The sequence below is a fragment of the Eubalaena glacialis genome, chromosome 5, assembly GCF_028564815.1.
Source record: "Eubalaena glacialis isolate mEubGla1 chromosome 5, mEubGla1.1.hap2.+ XY, whole genome shotgun sequence".
In the NCBI taxonomy this organism is placed as follows: Eukaryota; Metazoa; Chordata; class Mammalia; order Artiodactyla; family Balaenidae; genus Eubalaena; species Eubalaena glacialis.
Genome location: NC_083720.1, coordinates 114358313 through 114377342, shown reverse-complemented (window position 1 = coordinate 114377342; position 19030 = coordinate 114358313). Strand labels below are relative to the sequence as shown.

At 41.1% G+C, this 19030-nt stretch overlaps 1 protein-coding gene across 1 annotated transcript in view; it reads right to left on the bottom strand.

The window, feature by feature from the left end:
- Window positions 1-2191: 2191 nt before the first annotated feature.
- Window positions 2192-19030, bottom strand: part of TMEM154 (transmembrane protein 154) — a 43541-nt gene continuing 26702 nt past the window's right edge. Inside the window, exons 4-7 of the mRNA XM_061191601.1 lie at window positions 17192-17219; window positions 15947-16032; window positions 14036-14096; window positions 2192-3868 (exon numbers count right to left, since the gene is read on the bottom strand). Of these exons, the coding sequence (XP_061047584.1) occupies window positions 3853-3868; window positions 14036-14096; window positions 15947-16032; window positions 17192-17219 (191 nt within the window). The 3' untranslated portion in view covers window positions 2192-3852. The remainder of the gene's footprint in view (window positions 3869-14035; window positions 14097-15946; window positions 16033-17191; window positions 17220-19030) is intronic.

Below are 19030 nucleotides of genomic sequence, written 5' to 3'. Positions count from 1 at the left end.
CCGAAGCTTCCCCCCCACCCGTCTCTGCCAGTGTAGGGGCTTCCTAGTGTGTGGATACTTTTCCTCCTTCACGTTCCCTCCTAGAGGTGCAGGTCCTGTCCCTATTCTTTTGTCTCTGTTTTTTTCTTTTTTCTTTTGCCCTACCCAGGTACGTGGGGAGTTTCTTGCCTTTTGGGAAGAAACTGAGGTCTGAGGTCTGAGGTCTTCTGCCAGCGTTCAGTAGGTGTTCTGTAGGAGTAGTTCCACATGTAGATGTATTTCTGATGTATTTGTGGGGAGGAAGGTGATCTCCATGTCTTACTCGTCCGCCATCTTGAAGGTTCAGTCAACTGATCTACACACTGGAAAAGATGTCACCTACTGTTTGTAGTATCTAGAGATCATTAACTTATTCCTTTCCATGCAGACAAAAGAAGTGAAAAATGTGAAGAATAGGCTTTTTGTAAAAGTCTAATTATTTATTTATAACCTACCAAAGGCCAGTGATAATAATATGACGGCAACGAAGGAGGATGATTAACTGAGCCTTCTGCACCTGGAGACCAATTGGCATGGGACCCCATCCACCTTTGGTTGTCTTAAGCAGTTCAGCATATATTTCTAATCTTGTACAGCAATGAGATTAAAGTCCTTATGTTACTGTAAGTACTTTGGTTTAAGAATTTAACTTCTTAAAATATCATTTCAGAAATGGCTTAGAGTATCCATAGAGGTGATTTAAAAAGTTTTATTTTATATAATTGTATGGATTGCTGTCTCATGAACATGACGTATTATTTAGAAAAGATAATAGGGCAAAAAACAATACAAACCCCACCAGATATCTACAAAAGGACTAAGAGGAAAATAAAATTTGGTTACCAGACAAGACAGTATCAAGGCAATGTGAAAGAACTGTTCAAAAAAATAAATAATTCAGGCAATTGGGTATTTGGGTTATGCAATTATTAATAACCAATTTGACTACTTCCACACCACACTAATATATGGTGATCTTCTGGTTATTGTTAAGAGCAAAGAAATGTAATCTACGAATGAAGCTACTCTGGACCACCTATTGTAGATATTAAATAGACAGGCCAGAATTCATCCTGAGTGTGAAAAAGCAGCATGTGTAAATTTAATTCAGTAGAAAATGTCAATGTTTTCCTCACAGTGAGAATTTCAGCCATGTCTTCCCAGTGTGAGCCATGTCTTATTGCTCTACTATATTCAGAATTTGTACTAATTCTGACAGAAGTTGAAACTAATGGGTACACTTTATGTTTACTCAACATAAGGGCCTTCTTACAGAGATGGTGAAAACTGATAGTTTAAGCAACCAAAACAAATGAATAGACAAAAGTATTTTTTAAAGCACCCGTTTACGTTGCTAGAGCTACAAGGGTGATCAGAAGCATCTGTCACCCCATGGATGTCAAGATCGATCCATGCTATGTGCTCGCTGTTTGGATGACAATGACCTTCCCAGAGAGAGGAGTCACATCACTGAGTTAAGACTGAGATTTTCACATATTTATTACAACAAGTTTCCTGAGGAGTTCAACAAGGCAATGTTGCTAACTTAGCTTACTTAATATGTACAAAAATGCAATAAAATTTACACAACTTGAAAATATTCTAAAGTCAGATTTTGCTCTGATTGGCTACCCAATTAGGGCAAATTATTAAGATTTTTACTAACAATAATCTGAAACATAAAAATTAAGTTTGGGTTTAAAAACAATTCTTGGAATGATCATAATCTATGATGCCTCTTGACTGGACAGTAATAAAAAGATACAGAGCACTAGAAGTGAACTTTGGCTGTTTTGACTCATACTAATGTCATATATCTTGCCAGAATAAACTCTTTTTTTAAAGTTCTTTGCACATTATGCAACTATAGAGGTTAGTACATTTTTCAGATATAAACACAATGACATATTGCTGAAGCTTGCTTCTTCTGGAATTTGAAGTCATTTCAAATACTGAATGAGAATATATTTACCATATCATAAAATATAACTTCATCAAAGTGAGACTCCAAGACCTCCTATCCTTCTCTGAACCGCTAAAGTCCATTATTTGATAGGATTGGATGACGCTTACAGGCCTAAAAGTTAAGCAAAAATCTTAGCTACCTAGAGAAAGAGGAGACTCTTTACAGAGTCAAAATGTGGATGAGAAACAAAGTAACAAAACAGCCAGAAATGATGATTTGGAAAGTAGCAATTTTGGCATAAATATCTTGAGAGTCACTATGGACCACAAGTTGAATGTGAATATGCAAAATAGCAATGAAAACAAAAATGCCATATTAGGATGTGCTAAAGAGAATACAACAGACAGATCTGTTGTGGTTCTGTACCATGAAGACTGTCTTTTGCCAAAGCTCTTTGCAATCCCGGGATGGCATAAGAGCAGTGGTTAAACACAGCCAGATAGTTCTATCTTTCACTGCGGTGGAAAGACCTCCCTGGCTTGGAACTCTGCCTTTAAAATTGTGGGCATAGTTCAGAAGGCAAGTGCTGGTTAAAGGGATTCTGAAAAAAAGGACTGTTTTCGTTATGCATTAAGGCAGCCTTTCAAACACAAGACCCCAAATAACTGCAGCAAATATTTGGTGAACCTCAACCCCCCTCAGTTTATATGCGGGGAGTAAGATACAGTTTTCATTCTTTGTTTCTTTCCTGGAATAAAACATCAGGTGCCGTGGAAGAGCTGAGGGCTCCTAATTTGCTAGATTGCTTTAAAGGTCAGAATTGGAAAATTAAGGATTAAATGGAGATTGATTTTACGTGAGTGGGAGTGATAACTAGGCCCTTCCGCATTTTGCACCATTGCTTCTAGCAGGAGGATGTCAACAAATATCACGTAGAATGTCATCTCTGATGACCGGTGGTGGCCTCCTGGGAGCTGCGTTGAGGATACGAGCCCTGGTCCGGCTGGCAGGAAAGATCCTGAGTGTGAGGAAGGGTACCTGCCTCGGGCACAGACAGAGCCTATTGCTGTTCTGTTTGTTCCAAACAACCTTAAAGATCTCAGAGACACAGAAGGTGGCAGAGGAGGCCCAGCTGCACACATCTATCCATACATCACACGCAAGGGAGTTGTGGTGAGGACAGGGATGAGCCATGGGGAAATGTGAACAAGCAGCTGATTTTCTCCGAGAAGGAAAACAGTTGCTCTTTCACTGAGAATTCCACTCCTCCATCACCTGGCCAACTCAGGGTCAACATGTCACCAAACAGCATCCCTTCAGGACTGTGGGCTCTCACACTGTGTCTCATGGCAGGTGGAAATGAGCTTACCCACCCCCTGGGATGGTGTCCACATTGAAACACTTGCTTTGTTTGCTGTCTTTTCCATGACGTAACTCACCTTGAGCAAAGTTCCCACTGAATGTAATTGACCTATCAGAGAACTTAACTCATGAGAGGAAATTATCCAAAGCTATCTAGGTCGCAAGGTGACCCAGAAGGAAACCATAGACAGCTTCCTGATTTGTACCCTGAGGAATGAAGCAGAAAGGTAACAAGGACTTGAGAGCGTGGCCAGGGTAATGGTACAGTCATCTAGAGGTTGGCTGAGCGGAGGGAACACCCACTGATAAGCGCTGACTGCATGTTATGGTTCCTCCACCCTCAGCAGCCACGCCTTTGCCTAGCACTTCTCAATCGAGCATTCTTCCAAGTACAGGTGATGCACTGGGCGTTGGAAGAGTGGGCGCTGGAAGCAACAGCAAAAGGTTCTTGTGTTTACGTTGATTTGAAATTAATTAAATTCGGATCCTCTTCATCCTCTGCTGGCAGGCCCAGCAGGCTCCCTCCGGGGCTGCTTTCTCTTGGAAAACATTAGCACCATTCAGTTTCAGGATTCATTGTCACTGCAAAAAACAGAACAATAGTATATTTCCAAGAAGCTACTGAGAGCTGGTCACTCGGCTATGGAGGTGACTCAGGAGAACATAAGCAGTCAGGGAGCCGACGGTGTCCAGATTACAATTTCTGAAACAAAGGTCAGTTCAGTTTGGATTTTATATCTGAACCCTGAGGAGGAAATCTAGGAAAGCCAAGAAATAATCCCTAGCTCTAGTTGTAATATCCTTCCCCAGGGCTGATGTGGAGAGAACCAGACGGAGCCAGGGTTCCCCCTTTAAAGAAATCGAATCCCATTCTCTATGAATAGATGCCAAACTGCCTTTCTTTTTCCTTAAAAAAAAATTTCGATATGTTATTTTCTCTCAAGGGTTTGTGGTCCTGGCGTGTTTTCAAAAGCCCATTTCCCCCCCATGTACAGAGGATCTGGAAGTGCCTTCTCAGTGTCATTTAGAATTCGATCATCAGGCATCTTGAGGTGTGAGTAGAAATAAATTATGGACATGGTGTGTGGACATAACCATGCTAGTGGGCTAATTTCTGCTTTTGTTTCTCACTTGGCTCTCTCAGCCACAGATCTGGCTCTGTAGCTCTTTCCCAGTGAGACCATGTCTCCACCCAAGTCTCCTGGAAAGCAGACTACTTGACCTCCCCTGCCTCCACCTACTTTTTAAAAATTTTGTGTCCTTTCACCCAAATTCTAGCATGTCTCTACTTGAAGTGACCTGTGTTTCCAAGGAAGTGCCTGAATGATGATCATCAACAGGGCCTGGTGTCTCCTTAGCTCAGAGTCTCGTAGAGGCTGCAATAGACCATGTTGTTCTGACTCCTACTTCAGTTCTCGCCTGCTCAGTGAAACACCAGGTGTTTCCAGAAGGTCTCTGAAACAACTTGATAGATGATAGACAGCTAGCTAGCCAGCTAGATGATAGAGAGCCAGCTAGCCAGCTAGATGATAGAGAGCCAGCTAGCCAGCTAGGTGATGGAGAGCTAGCTAGCTAGCTAGATGATAGAGAGCCAGCTAGCTAGCTAGCTAGCTAGATGATAGAGAGCCAGCTAGCTAGCTAGCTAGCTAGATGATAGAGAGCCAGCTAGCTAGCTAGCTAGCTAGATGATAGAGAGCCAGCTAGCTAGCTAGCTAGATGATAGAGAGCCAGCTAGCTAGCTAGCTAGATGATAGAGAGCGAGCTAGCTAGCTAGCTAGCTAGATTTATCCAAGAAAGAGGAGGGGAGACATTGTGTGTGTGTTTGTGTGTCTGTGTCTGTGTTGTGAAGACAGGGGGAAGAAGCTGTGACCAGGAAGGATGACCAATGGGAAAGAAAGGGGAAAGCAGACATGGACAAAAGGACAACTTCTGTAGGAAAACTTATTTAATGGAAACCTGACTGAAAATGAAGACATTCTTTATCTGAAGAACAAACATAACAACCCGTTTCATAAGTCACACTGAACAACTCTTAAACTGGGCAAGGAGGCTTCCTTTCTTGGAAATTGGGTGGTAGCAAGATAATATTTCTGAGATCCAGGAGTTCATCTCTATGGAGCATAAGTCTCTGAAGTGCATGTTTTCCTTTTGTGGCCTTATCTTGACATTTCAGCTACTCTAAGCAGACCAAAATACAAGGCTGTACAGCAATGGGCACAATCCCTCTTTTGTCCACAACACTAATCTGTGTCCAGCAGTTAAAATAGAAGTGATTTTTAAAGTTAATTATTATAAAACCAATCCATATTCATTGTTTAAAAAATACAAAATACAAATAAGCCAAATAAAAATACTAACAACCTCACTACAGTTAACATATTGGTATTTTTTCTTCCAAACTTTTTTCTGTGATAATGATATATATTCTTTTTGTACAAAAATGGAATTATGCATATTGTGTTGTAATCTGCTTTTCTCACTCTCATTCATATATAGACCTCTTTTCTGGCTAATAAATATACCATATCTTTTTAAGTGGCTATACAGCACACCATTGTCTCACTATACCAAGAACATTATTTTTAGGCATATCCTTATTGTTAAACATTTAAGCTATTTCCAATTTATAATTTTTGTTTATTATAAAAATTGCTGCATCTTTGCATGCTTCCAGTTGTTACCTTTGCATAAATATCTAGAAGAGGAATTGCTAGGTTAAAATGTATGCAATTTTAAAGCTTGACCAGCCCATTGTCGAATTACCCCCCTTCCCTAGAAATTTACCTTCTCTTGACACTTTCCTTTCGGGAAATATCCTTTCCCCAACATTCTAATACTGGATATTATTATTTTCAGCTTTTGTAAAGTCAATAGGTGAAAATAATCTAATATTTACCTTAACGTATTCTTGGGTTACTTTTTTTTGTTACTAGGAAGACTAAAGTTTTTTTCAAAGCTCTATTGGTAATTTTAATTTCTTCTTTTGCCAAACTGCTTATTAATATTCTTTGCTCATATGGGACATTATCTTTTTATTGATTTATGTATTAAGAATAATAATTCTTTGTTCATCATACATATCACACGTACTTTCCCCCAATTTGTCATTTTCCTCCTAATTTTATATTGTGTTTTTGGAAGTATAAAAAATTTGAGTTTTTAATGTAGTTAAGTCTATCCTTTTCTGATATGGTTTCTGACTGTGTGTCATGCTTTTCAACGAGACCTCACCTTACAGTTATAATATTTACCTTTAATTTTTTCTGGATTTTTTTTCTTTCTTTTTCACATATAAACTTATCCGGAGTCTATTTTAATCTGAAGTGTGAGGTCGAATTCTAAATTTTCCCTCCAAATGTTAGTCAGTTGTCTTAAGACTATTTACTGAATAATCTACTTGCTATGAATTGCTACTTTTATAATATATTAAATGTTTACATATACTTGAGGCTGTTTTGAATATTCTATTCTATGCCAGTAATACTTATTTGTTTCTGGGTGTACACAGTTTTAATTATTGGAGCATGTTCCCTGCAAATCCACCTCCCCACACACAATTGTTCTTTTTCCTTCTTTTAGAATTACCCTGACTATCTGTGCACAATTATTCTTCCAGATGAAATGCTCATTGGGATCTTTAAAAGACTAAGTTGAATTTAAAAGGATAATTTTCACACTGTTGAGTCTTTCATTCAGAAACACAGTATGTCTCTCTCCATTTGTTTATATCTTTGATGTCCCTCCATAAAAATTTGAACAATTTTTTTTTATATTATCCATACATTTTTTGATTAAGTTTTTGCCTAGGTATTTCTCTTCTTGGGCTGCTTCTATGGTTGAGCCAATGCTGTCGTGTGCTCATGGTGGCTTTTTGAGCACAGGGTCAGGTGGGCAGAGCTTAAATCAGGGCTCAGCCACTTTCTCGCTGTGTGAGCTTGAGCAAGTTAACATTTCTTAGCCCATCTCATCTGCAAAACATGCATAATAATACCATGTGCCTTAGAAGGCTGTTGGAAAAAATCAATGAGAAAATGTAGGCGAAGCTCTATGCCACGGGCCTGACCTCCAGACACATGAACGGGCATTCTGATTTTGCTAGATTCTATGCTAGCAAATGTTCAGTTAAACACAAGCTTGAACATTGCTTCAAATATCCAGAGCCTTTAAGAAACCATCTTCCAAAACAAACTTTCAGTTTCTGAGGACAGTGTAACCTAAATGCGGTTTGTTTAGAACACTCTACAAACATTATGAAGGCTTAAAGTGTGACACTGTCCACCAACCAGAACCCATTCATTTAAAGTATCAAAGAGCACAGGACCTCACGCATGATACGTGTGGAGCTTATGTGCTTAGAGATCTGGGCACTGACAACGTGCCAGGCCCGCCACACCAGAGACAGTCCCAGTGTGGGTACAAGTTGCTTCAGCAGTGGGTCAGCAGGTCATTCCTAGTGTCGCAACTCTCACACGTGACTTTCACCGGTGGTGTGATGGCCAGCGTGCCTGTTAGCAAGTCAGCAACCCGGGACCTGGCTCCCCACCCATCCCCGAGCCTGGAGGCATTATTCTCCCTCACGCTCATTCCTTTATTGAGTTAGGTGTGTTCCCTGCTATCTTTGTGGCTATTTATCATCTCTGTGAAATGATCGAATCAGCCCAGATGTTTCCAGCTCTGGCAAATCCTAGAGTTCCCTGTTAAAAATATCTTGGCAAACTGCCACAGAATTGCAACAAATAAAATCAGCGATCCCGCTTCAAACCTCTATTGCTTGCCTTGATGTTAATTCGTACAGTTTTGGTCACTTATCTGTGACGGCGGCATGAGTGAGTGATTTTTCTCAGAGTGTTATATGTAGATATTTTAAGAATGTGGGGTAGCTTTCCCAAAAGCTGTATAGTAACAAGCCTCCAAACTGTAAAAAACCAATTGAATTGATTAAAAAGCATCATCTGATGATTTTTAAGAAAGCATTCAAGTGGAACGCCACCAGTTAAATGAGGAGGTGCAGTTGTAACACCTCATTTCATAACTGCCCCTTGGTTGCAGTCAGGATCAGATAAGCCATCTTTGTCCTTCTGACCAGTTTACCTTGTAACAATCCCTCTTTCTGACCACAGCTAATGTTGCCTGTCTCCCAAGATGTAATAAACCCATGCTAAACCTTTCTCTAATTATGATGCTCTCTAACTTGGTTTGGAGAGGAGTGCAAAGTTCAGCTTAGCACAAAGTCACGGAACAGTTAGATCATGCTCTCTTCCTCTTCATCAATAGAACGTCCTTTCTCCTTCCCGTAAGAGGCCTGCCCAGGTGGAATTATAGAGACGAGAATCTGGCTGCCATCAGAGCCAGGCCCAGAATTGGTCCAAGACACATAGATCATGCCCACGGTGTAGACACAATCTGGGCTAGTATTCAAGCAAGGCTGTGGTGTATTGAATTTAGTGTATCTTCCCTCACCCACCACACACAGGCGTAGACACACACACACACACACATCCCTGCATGTTTACCATCTCATTTGAGGTTAGCATCCTGCAGGATTATAAACTGTTACTTTGTATCCCTCATGATACTTAGCTCGGATTTGAGGGAAATCAGTTGGCACTTAATATACTTAATATTTAATACTTGTTGACTTTTAAATGACTTGAGGGACTAGAGAGAAAAAGAGGAAGGAAACTCATAAAGTAATTAGAAGTGGCCACAGAGATTTACTGGAGTGGAGAGGCCAAAACGGTTCACACAAAACTGCTGTTTTCTTGCAATTCATGGTTCAGTCTTGTCAATGTCTGCACTGCACCAGCCACCGAAGACTTTCATAGTTGGCCTCATGGTGGATGGCTTTCTTGCTACTAAGGGTTCTTTTTAAAAGTTTCTAATTTGTCTTTTCATTTATGGAATACCTCTTTTATTTTAACTAATTAGTCAAAGAAAATGAAAATCCAATTTTAAAAGAAACGCTTCTCTAGATTGAGCTTCATCAAAAACTTGCTGTGCAAACTTGGACAAATCACTTAACCTCTCTGAGTTCCAGGTTTACTCAGATGGATTGTTTCATTTTTAGCTGGTTGTCTTGGCATGATGTGGACAATGCCAGGCACATATTAGGCACTCAATAAATATATTTGAAAAACTACATTGACGATCATACTTCCTCCAAAAAAAGACAAAGAGAAGGGAAGAAACAGGGAGAAATTCAAAAAATTCTCTATTAAGCTAACCTGCATTTTCCTGAGAAATACTAAAGTGATACATTTTTATAATATTATTGAGCTCAGACATGAATCATAAAATGAACAATGGAATTATTACAAAAGCAGAACAGGTATACTGTTACTTACCTTCTCTGACTTGGTTAATTTCCTAGGTAATAGTAGCTAGGTATCTGGCATCTAGAATAAATGTCTTATTATTGTTTTTATTACTGTACTTTCAAAGTTATAAATCGACTTGGATGAAATCTAATTCTCCCCCAATCTTTCCCAATGCTGTTACTCAACATAAAATCATCACTGTGGCCAACAGGCATAAAGGGAAAGAAGACGTGCGCTTGGTTAATATTTGCAATTCCCCTTCTGTGGTTATTCACCTAAGCTTGCAGAGGCAGAAACACCACGCTTTCAGGAAATTGTCTAGTTATAAAGGCCTCAGGAAGAAGGAAGAGACTGCCCAGACTGTAAGCACCAAGATGAAAGGAATTCCATCTTGTTTTTGCCACTGTCGAGTGGCATTTGAGAAAGTACTGTAAGGATGGGGGTAGACAATAAGGGAGTGAATTCTTTCAAGACAATTTAAACAATAATAAAACCAACTCAATGGATCTGTTTTTTGTTGTCAACACACGCTGGCAAGGCTGAACAATGTCAGTGATGAAATTCTCTTCAACTCTAGGGCAGACCTCGGCTCCACCCTGCCCACCCCTTGGACACTGTTCCACTGACACTGTTCCCAGTACCCCATATGTTGCCTGGCACATAACATGTATGAACTATAGGGAAAAATGCTAAGGTGGGAAATAAGGATATAGAATTCCCCCTCCCCCGCCGTTCCTTTGCTGTCTTTTCCCACTGATTTTTTGAAAACATGAAAACCATACTTTAAACTTCCCATGGTACTATGTACATCCCTGGCCCTTATTAAATTCCTGTGCTAAATTTCAGATTCCACAGCTCAAGGAAAATGTCCACTCAGTGAGGACAAGGCAAAGTAATGAGGAACTGCTGGCTAATGGGATGTGTGGGAAAAGTCCGGAAAGACCTGAGATTATGGACCTGAACAAGAGAAGGTGAAGGGTTGACGTCTGCACACAATGTAGTGCATTAAGTGTAGGATGGTGACCAGATCACCTCGTTTTTCCCAGGATCAGAGTGGACTTTATGGATAACAGAGGCTCTATGTCACGGTGTCTTTCTAGCATCAAGAAGTAAATGGATTCCAGAAGTCTTAGTTCCCCATCCTCCTGCTAATCCAAGCAGGATGGGGAAGTGTGTTTTCCACTAAGTTCAATCTGCAGTGACTGTTATAAATTTTCTGAAACATTAGAGTCACCCGTATACTGCTTAGACGGTAGAGGAAGGATGATTCACAGAGGTCAAAACCACTGGGGAACTTTGGACGTAATGATGTGTCAAAACAGGTTAACTGATTGTAACGAAGATCCCGCTCTGGTGGGGGATGTCAACAGGGGGGAGGGCTGTGCATGTTGGAGCCAGGGGTACGGGGGGCTTCTATGTACTTTCTGCTCGATTTTGCTGTGAACCTAAAACTGCTCTAAAATAGAAAATCTTAGAGAAAAAAAAAAAAAGTCAGGTGGAGAGGATGGCGAGAATTATTGCCAGAGCATAAAAGAATTCATTTCATTTGTGTGGTGCTTTAAAACTTACAAAGTTTTTTTTCTCTCTTGGAATCCTGTTAAACTAGAAGGACAGGTGGCATTATATCCATTTTACAAGATGAGGAAACTGAAGCTTACAGAGTTAAAGTGACTTGTCTTAGTACAAAGAACAAATGATCATCCAAGTCGGGTCTTGAAACCAGTCTTCTGATTCTAAGCCCAGTGACCATTGCACTCACCACCTGTATCTCCAATGGTTCACAAGCTTTCAGAAAAAAAAATCTTCTATCTGTCCTGGATTCGAGATTCAAAGTAAATGTTTCATCAGTTATCAATGTAATTAAGACAATAAGAGAAAGAAATATAAATAAAATCACGACAGAAAAGATTATGCAAACTATAAGATAATCCAAACTATGTACCGTTTCAAAAATTCCAGACAGCTAAGAGGACTATTCTGAAATCACCAGCATATTACCTATGCTGGTAATGGATGGGGAACCTAAAGGCTCCAGAGCATTACTAGGGGATGAAACAAATTCATGATTTCTCAGGATTGGTAAGCTCCAAAAAGAAGTCCCCAGGGAAACCGGGAGCAAAAATAATGCTCCACATACTAGATGTGCCTGGACCTTAGGACACAGGCTCACTAACCCAAAAGGCAATAAGTTTATGTACATCAATTCTAACTTTTTATAATAATTAAAAATAACTAATACTTATTGAGAGTTAATTTTGTACCAGGATTTGTTCTAAGTGCTTTGTACTTTTCTGAGTTTTTAGTGAATAAAAATTAAATTTGCTCTGCAATATCATGATACCCTTTGAAGTAATCAGACAGTGTCATCAGCACCAAAGACTGGGGACTCGCCACTCTTGGTTCTATAACCCTGGTCCTGGCTTCATCAAGAGGGAATGAGGTGACAGCCTGACAGTTGTCCTGTGAATTAAAACCAGACCAACAAAGGAATGTAGACATTCCCTTTAAAATCAATAATTTAGCATAAAGCAGCTCTCCAAATAGGTTAAGGCTTTTTGCCTTAAAGGCAGAAATGTGGTAGAGCTTATTTCAGAGACCAGCCTCTCAGCATTTCAAAAACATGATTTCTAAGAAGCTTTTAGCACCATACAATTCTCTAACGTTAAGCTTCTTCTATGTTGCCAATAATTTCAAGGAACAAGAGGCAGGTATATAAAAACCAATGACATCTCACATCTTTTGAGGGTGCACATCAGAGATACAGTAATAAGATATTTATAAGGTTTTGGGGGGGTGATCTGAGCCCTAAACTGGACACACATAGATGTTCATTTTTAGGTAAAAATGCAAAGGAAATAATTCCTTCGTAATGTCCTCTGTGATACTCCCACTAGCATTCTTTTTTTCTTTCATCTGCTTGTTAATGCCTGATATCTCTTTTAAATAGGATAGACTCTTTTCTGAACCAGTGATGAATTCTAACATGCAAGTACCTGCAGAGGTAACAATGACTGACATCTACAATAAGATGCATATTCTGCATCAGAGCGGAGGTTCACCTCAGTAAGATTGTGGTGGCATGACTTCTTAGGTAAGGCTTAGGGGAAGAAGCAGAACAAGGGTCCGGAAGACAAACATCTGACTGCCTCAATCACTGTCTAATAATCAGTCTTTCCTTGCAATGCTCTGGCTTCAGGAACTGCTTATGACAAGTGACTGCACTCTGGAAACGTTTAAGGTGACTGGTGCAGGACCTCTGGTTAACTTGGAAGGAGAGACGGTGGGTGGTCTTTATCCTGCTTTGAAAGTTTATTTTGTTTATTCCGACAGAAGTGTAATATCTCAGTTACAGGCTCAGTCAAGTTCCCTACTCGTTGGTCATCTCGGAGTCACCCCATCAGCAATTGTGTGCCCCCCAAATCACAGCAGTGCTCTGTGGAGCAAGTCCCTGACTTACTGAATCATCAATCCTATTTCCTGCGAGCATGTCCCAGGTCCTGACCAAAGGATTCTCTGATCAAAAACACCCAGACACGGTAATTTCTATCCTCACAAAAGATAATATAATTTAAACAAGATTGTGGAAGGCTAAAGGACGCACAGGCCCCAGGGCACTAAAATTTTCTATTAAGCAGAGCCACCTAGTGGTAGAATGGAATATAGGTTTTTAAAAATTCTCATTTAATTTCTCTCATATAACAATCCAATTCAGGCGGGGTTTTCTTTTGTTTTGTTTATGTTCATTTTACTTACTCTTGTTTACAGTTACCCCTTTGAGATTGTCACCTCCATCAGTTTTCCTTACCAAACAGCTACTCATCCAAGGTAAACAAACCTAGAGTTTGTCATAATCAGAAAGTTTTAGGACTAAAACAGAAGCCGACTCAACAGTGTCTCTTTAGAAGGGCAAAAAAATGTCACTACTAATTTATTTCTAAAGATAAAGAGTCACTAGGATATTTACTTTGTACCTTTCTATTTTCCATAACTCACACTTCCGTTTCTCCATACACCCATGAAAATTGTCACATAAAATTTATAGGCACAGGGACTTCCCTGGTGGTCCAGTGGTAAAGAATCTGCCTTCCAATGCAGGGGATGTGGGTTCCATCCCTGGTCAGGGAACTAAGATCCCCACATGCCGCGGGGCAGCTAAGCCCGCACGCCACAACTACTGAGCTGGCGCCCTGAAATACAGAAGAGAAAACCCGCACACCACAACTAGTAAGAAGCCCGCGTACCACAACAAAGAGCCCGTGTGCCGGCAACTAAGACCCGACGCGGCCAAAAATAATAAAATAAATAAATGAATAATAAAGAAATCTTAAAAAAAAAATTTATAGGCACAGAGAAGGTGAGCAAAAGTCCTCAACTGTGGTCTCCAATCTCCCCCTCCCAACCATATATAATCTGTGGTAGAAATTAGAAGTACCTTGGGTTGCTGTGGTTTGGTTCCTTTTCTTCCTCTAAAGTAGGTAAACACTCATAGTTGGCTAGGACAGAATAAAAGCAAGCTCATTGTTAGTCACTAAAATTCTGTTTTTTATCCACAAAACTCGTGCAGTTGAGCATCACATTTCTCTGATCTGTATGGTTAGTTGTGCAGAAATGGCCTCACCAGGGAGTTTCAGAGGTTAAAAGATTAATGATGGCAAGGCTCTTGAAATGGAAAAAGCACTAACAGCACAGATACAAGACTTCAACGTGCCTCTGGCCCCGTTGGAAAGGGCACAATTCATCACTGCTTGGTTATTCAGTCCCTGAAGAACACCACTGGGGCTCCAAAGGCTAGAATCTGCATGGATCAGGGTAGACACTGGAATAAAACGGCTTCACCCAAGGTCCTGTTGTGTCTGCAGAATGATTTCAGTCCGGAGGCACAACAGAAAAGAAGCAGGTAAAGTGGGGAACAGCCGACCTTCTTAAAGTCATCAGAATTCTCTCCTATTACACGACTGCTGTTTTCAAGGGGGAGAAAAATCAATTGGATCTATCACCTATGTGTCAAAACCACTCTCTGCTTTAGTTGTCAAATGGAAATGCCTTTTTCCAGATTTCTGGTTTTAGTGAGTGTAACAGGATCATGATTTTATATTACAATTATCTCAGTCACAAAAGGAAATACACCAAAATATTAAGAGAGATTGGTTCTGGGTGGTGGAACACTTTTCTTCTTCTTCTTTTTTTTTTTTTTTTGCATTTTCCAAATTCTACTGTGTATGTATATTATTTTTATAAACTAAAAACAACAAAATGAAACTACTTTAAGGGTTATCTCAATGACCCACCCCTATCCTCAAATGCTTTACAGAACCATTCTTCCCTCAATACTGGACTACGAAAAACTGTTCAAAATTGTACAATTTAGTTAAATGGTTCTCATCTTTTGGAAAGCTCATCTTGATGAGCCTCTGGTACAAAAATTCTAACACCAAGCCTCTGGATTTGAGAACTCCATTGTAGATTGTTGAATCTGACAGCTCCCAGGGTATTTTCTTTAAGATAAATGTTAAAAATACAAGTGATATGATAATATAAATAGTAGATTGTATTAATTTAGCATGAGCATTAAAATAATTTATTGATTTTTTAACAGAATCAAAAATACAAAAAACAGCTGTCATCATTTTTAAATCTAAATATTGATTTAATGAAAAGTAAGGGACATATACTACAATTATTGCCAGATATCAATTGGAAATTAAGTTATAATTGGATATTTATATTACTATCTCTATTAGTGCTGTCCAGTAGAACTTTCTACAGTGAAGGGAGTGTTCTAGATTTGCACTGTCTGATATAATAGCTGTTAGCCACAGGTGGCTACTGAGCCCTCAAAATGTGGCTGGAGTGAGTAAGGAACAAAATTTTAAATTTCATTTAATTTTTTAAATTTTAAGTTAAATAGACATATATGGCTAGTGCCTACTAGACAGACAGATCTATGTAAACCATATTTGATAAAGTTTTATATTTATATACAGATTAAAATCACAGATCTCTAGATTCTATAATATATCAGGTAATGCCAGATGGTAAATTTTTCCAGATAGTTTGGTTTCAAGAGATTTCCTTGCTCGAAAATAAGATCATTTTCAAGAAGAAAAAGGCCATTTGAAAAACTTGTGCAAAAATACAAAAGAGTGGCAACAATTGATGCAATAATTAAACTGCATATTTAAGGATGGTCAGACCCCCCGCTTACTTCATGCATGTGCCAGATGTAATGTGGGTGGGCTCACAGGGTCCCTCCAGGACTCATGGAATAGTTACAAAGCGGGGGCAGCCTTCTCTTACCAGAGAGCACAGAAAAAACCACCTTAGGTTATTCCACACCACATACCATTTCTATTCATGCTGTTCATCCACCTATCAAGCTCTTCCATTTCTATTTCCATCACAGAGGGTGTGTCTTCCTCAAAAATAGGGCTGGAGAGAGAAAATAAAGAGCTTGTTGGAAAAAACAAAACAAAAAACAAAATCAACATGTGTGATGTGCTGAATTTTGTTTGAGGAGCACCTAGGATGTTGACCGTTGACTGTAAGGAAGATGAACTTGATACAGTGTCTTACACTCCAGGGTAGGCTGGGGGTTTGCCCTATTCCAGAGGACCAAACTCTAATAGGAAAAAAGGCAAAAACGAAAATAAACCTTCATCCATTACTGATGATGGGCTGAAAGGCAGCCCAGGAGACTCTGCTCCCCCGGAAGGTACCAAGCCCGAGACTCCTCCGGGGAGTTGCCACATTTAGCATTTTAGCCTTGCTCAATTTCACTTCCCTTTCTTTGGGGGTTTCTGATCAGTGCTCCAGGTCCAGAGGCCACGGTCAACAGGCTACTTTCATCACCTCGCCCTTCCATTCCCAGGCTTTCCTGCCTTGAAGAAATGGAGCCCTTGTGCTAAAAAATCCACCGTCCTCCCTGGCCGGGGCTCAGCGCGCAGTTCAGGGGAGAAGCCCAGGTTAATGTAGGTGGGGTTGGGGGAGGGGACCACCTGCTCTGACCGCTGCGCTGCGTAGGCGCCACCCTGCAGAGGAAGCCAGCCTAGTGTCCAAACAACCGGGGAGGGGGGGCAGAGGTGGTGGTGACATCGCCCCAGGCCACTCCTCCGGGTGGCATCCTCTCTTCCTCTCTCTCCTCCACCCCTCCCGCCACCTCCATTCCTCTTCTCGCCCCCTCTCCCCACCACGCTCTACTTCTCAACATACAAACCTCAGGCTTCTACCAGGGCTCCCCTCCCTTAATACCAGCTAAAGTCTCTTCCCTGGAGATAAAATTTTTAATCAGAATAAATGAACGGATGTCCTTGAAATACACCCAGCGTCAGCATACTCAACCAACAATGCATTTGGAATCAGTAGCAGTCAGAAAAAAAGTTCTTTTCTGAACAAAGGACCTTGCCCTCCTCTCAGATCTCCCCTAGGGTGAAGTGTGGGCACTCTGGCACATCCTCCTGGGGCTGGGGAAGCCAAAGGTCCCCGTAAGGGGTGTCAAACCCAAAACTCTTGAAAAGCCGGCTCTCTAATCTGTTCATCCCCCGACATCCTGGCCCATCCCGAGCTGGACTGGACGCAGTGGGGAACTTACACTTTCATGTTTTCACTTCCCAGGTGATCTGAAAGAGAGTAAATAGAAAAGTCATGTTAGCGTTCAGTGTGTGTAACAACTTTTTATTTCCACAACAGCTGAAATCTCCTCAACAAAGAGAGGAAATGACTTCAAGTAGATAACGGTTTTGAAAGGAGCAATAGTTAACCTCTATGTCAAACAAGGGCAGACTGCCATATTGAAATGAGGTCCCATCCACGTGAAATCTGTTCTTTTAGATCTGGTGGTCCTCTGAGAGCGCTCACTTCACAGCGGATGTCCATCCCTCTTGACTATTTTTATCCATAGGAAGAGGAAAACAGTGGTAAGAGGGAGAAAGGAGGAGTTGAAAAAAGGGCTTGTTCCTGGGCCCCCACATGTGCCGGTTCAAACCACTGCTGTCTCATCTCCTTGCAACACACCAAACCAAACGTGACACTGTCCCTTTGTCCCGGAGTAGGACGTGGGGTATCAATCACGGGCTTCCCCTGGAACTCTCCTCTCGCCCTGCTCTTTGTGTGGGTGGATCTCTCACACCCTTCTGGTCTCAGTGAAACCAAGTCCCCCCTAAAACAGAAGGTCCCCTACCAAGTTTATGATTAATCTCTCTATACAAATCTTCATCCCCCTTCTTGTTCCCTCTGACCTCAGTCCTGTGCTAACTGAACACTAATCAACCAGAGTCAGATGACTAAAACTGCTGTTATCGATAACATCGTTAATGTACTAAAATTGCTGTTGTAGATCTCATCATTAAAGCACAAACTCAGGTTTTTTCTCCAGGGCAAGTGGTGCTCACAGACCCCCAGCCATGGACCACCTGGCCAGAGAATCGTAAACCAGAAACGTCTTGACTCCTAGAATCACGATTAAGAAATGTCACAGAAATGACACAAGACTATGATTAATCGCAGCTTCTTTGTTCTTCTTTAAAAACACCCCTACCTCAATGATCAAGTTGGAGTGGATCTGAGGCTTGTCTCCCACCCCCTTGCTTGGCGCCCTGCAATAAATCCTTCCTTTGCTGCAAACTCTGGCTTCCTTTGCTCTTTCAGAGCCTGGCTTCCTGCACCGCGGGCACTCGAGCCCTTTGCCCAGTTACATCAGCTTATACTCTTTCCTCAGAGAGGCCTCCCCTACCTCCTCTGTCTGAAGGAAGGCCCATCTTTCCTACTGCTTCCCAGCTCAGCTCCTCGTGTGCTCCTTCATAGTGTCTGCCACAATTTGTCATTGATCAGTTTCTCTGTTTAACTCTTTTTTGACTGTCACTCCCACTAGACCATAGCTGCCAAAGGACGGGGATCATGTCTGCCTTGTTCATGGTGGCATCCCCCAGCCCTACCCCATCCAGCTTGCACGGTACCTGACAAACACCCCGTAAATATTTATTGAATAAATGAATAGGTCTTAATCTGGATTGTCCAGCCCTGGGGTTAAATTCGTGCCCAATGTTTTGGATTTAGCATTCTCATAATAGTGAAACTTCCAACAAGCCTGCTTTTTGTTGCTGTTAGTTGAGGTGAGTCAGGTAACAGTTTGCAAAATGGCTCGAATGCTGACCAGACTCTAGATGAACACGGGCAAAAATTAGGGCCCAGTGCTCAAACTCTGTTTTGTTTGGCAGGGGAACCAATGCACCCAGAGAAACGAGGCAATGATGGCCAGAGAGCCTCACTGCACCTTTTACGATGTGAAAACCATTGAGAAGCAAACCACTTTGTAGAGGTCCACCGAATAGTCAAATGGTCTCGATCCTTAGCCATCAGAGGCCTCCTTTGTCTGGCAGGCAGAGGTGCAGGTCCTCAGCGAGGGGACACAACCAGCAGGCACCTGGAACTG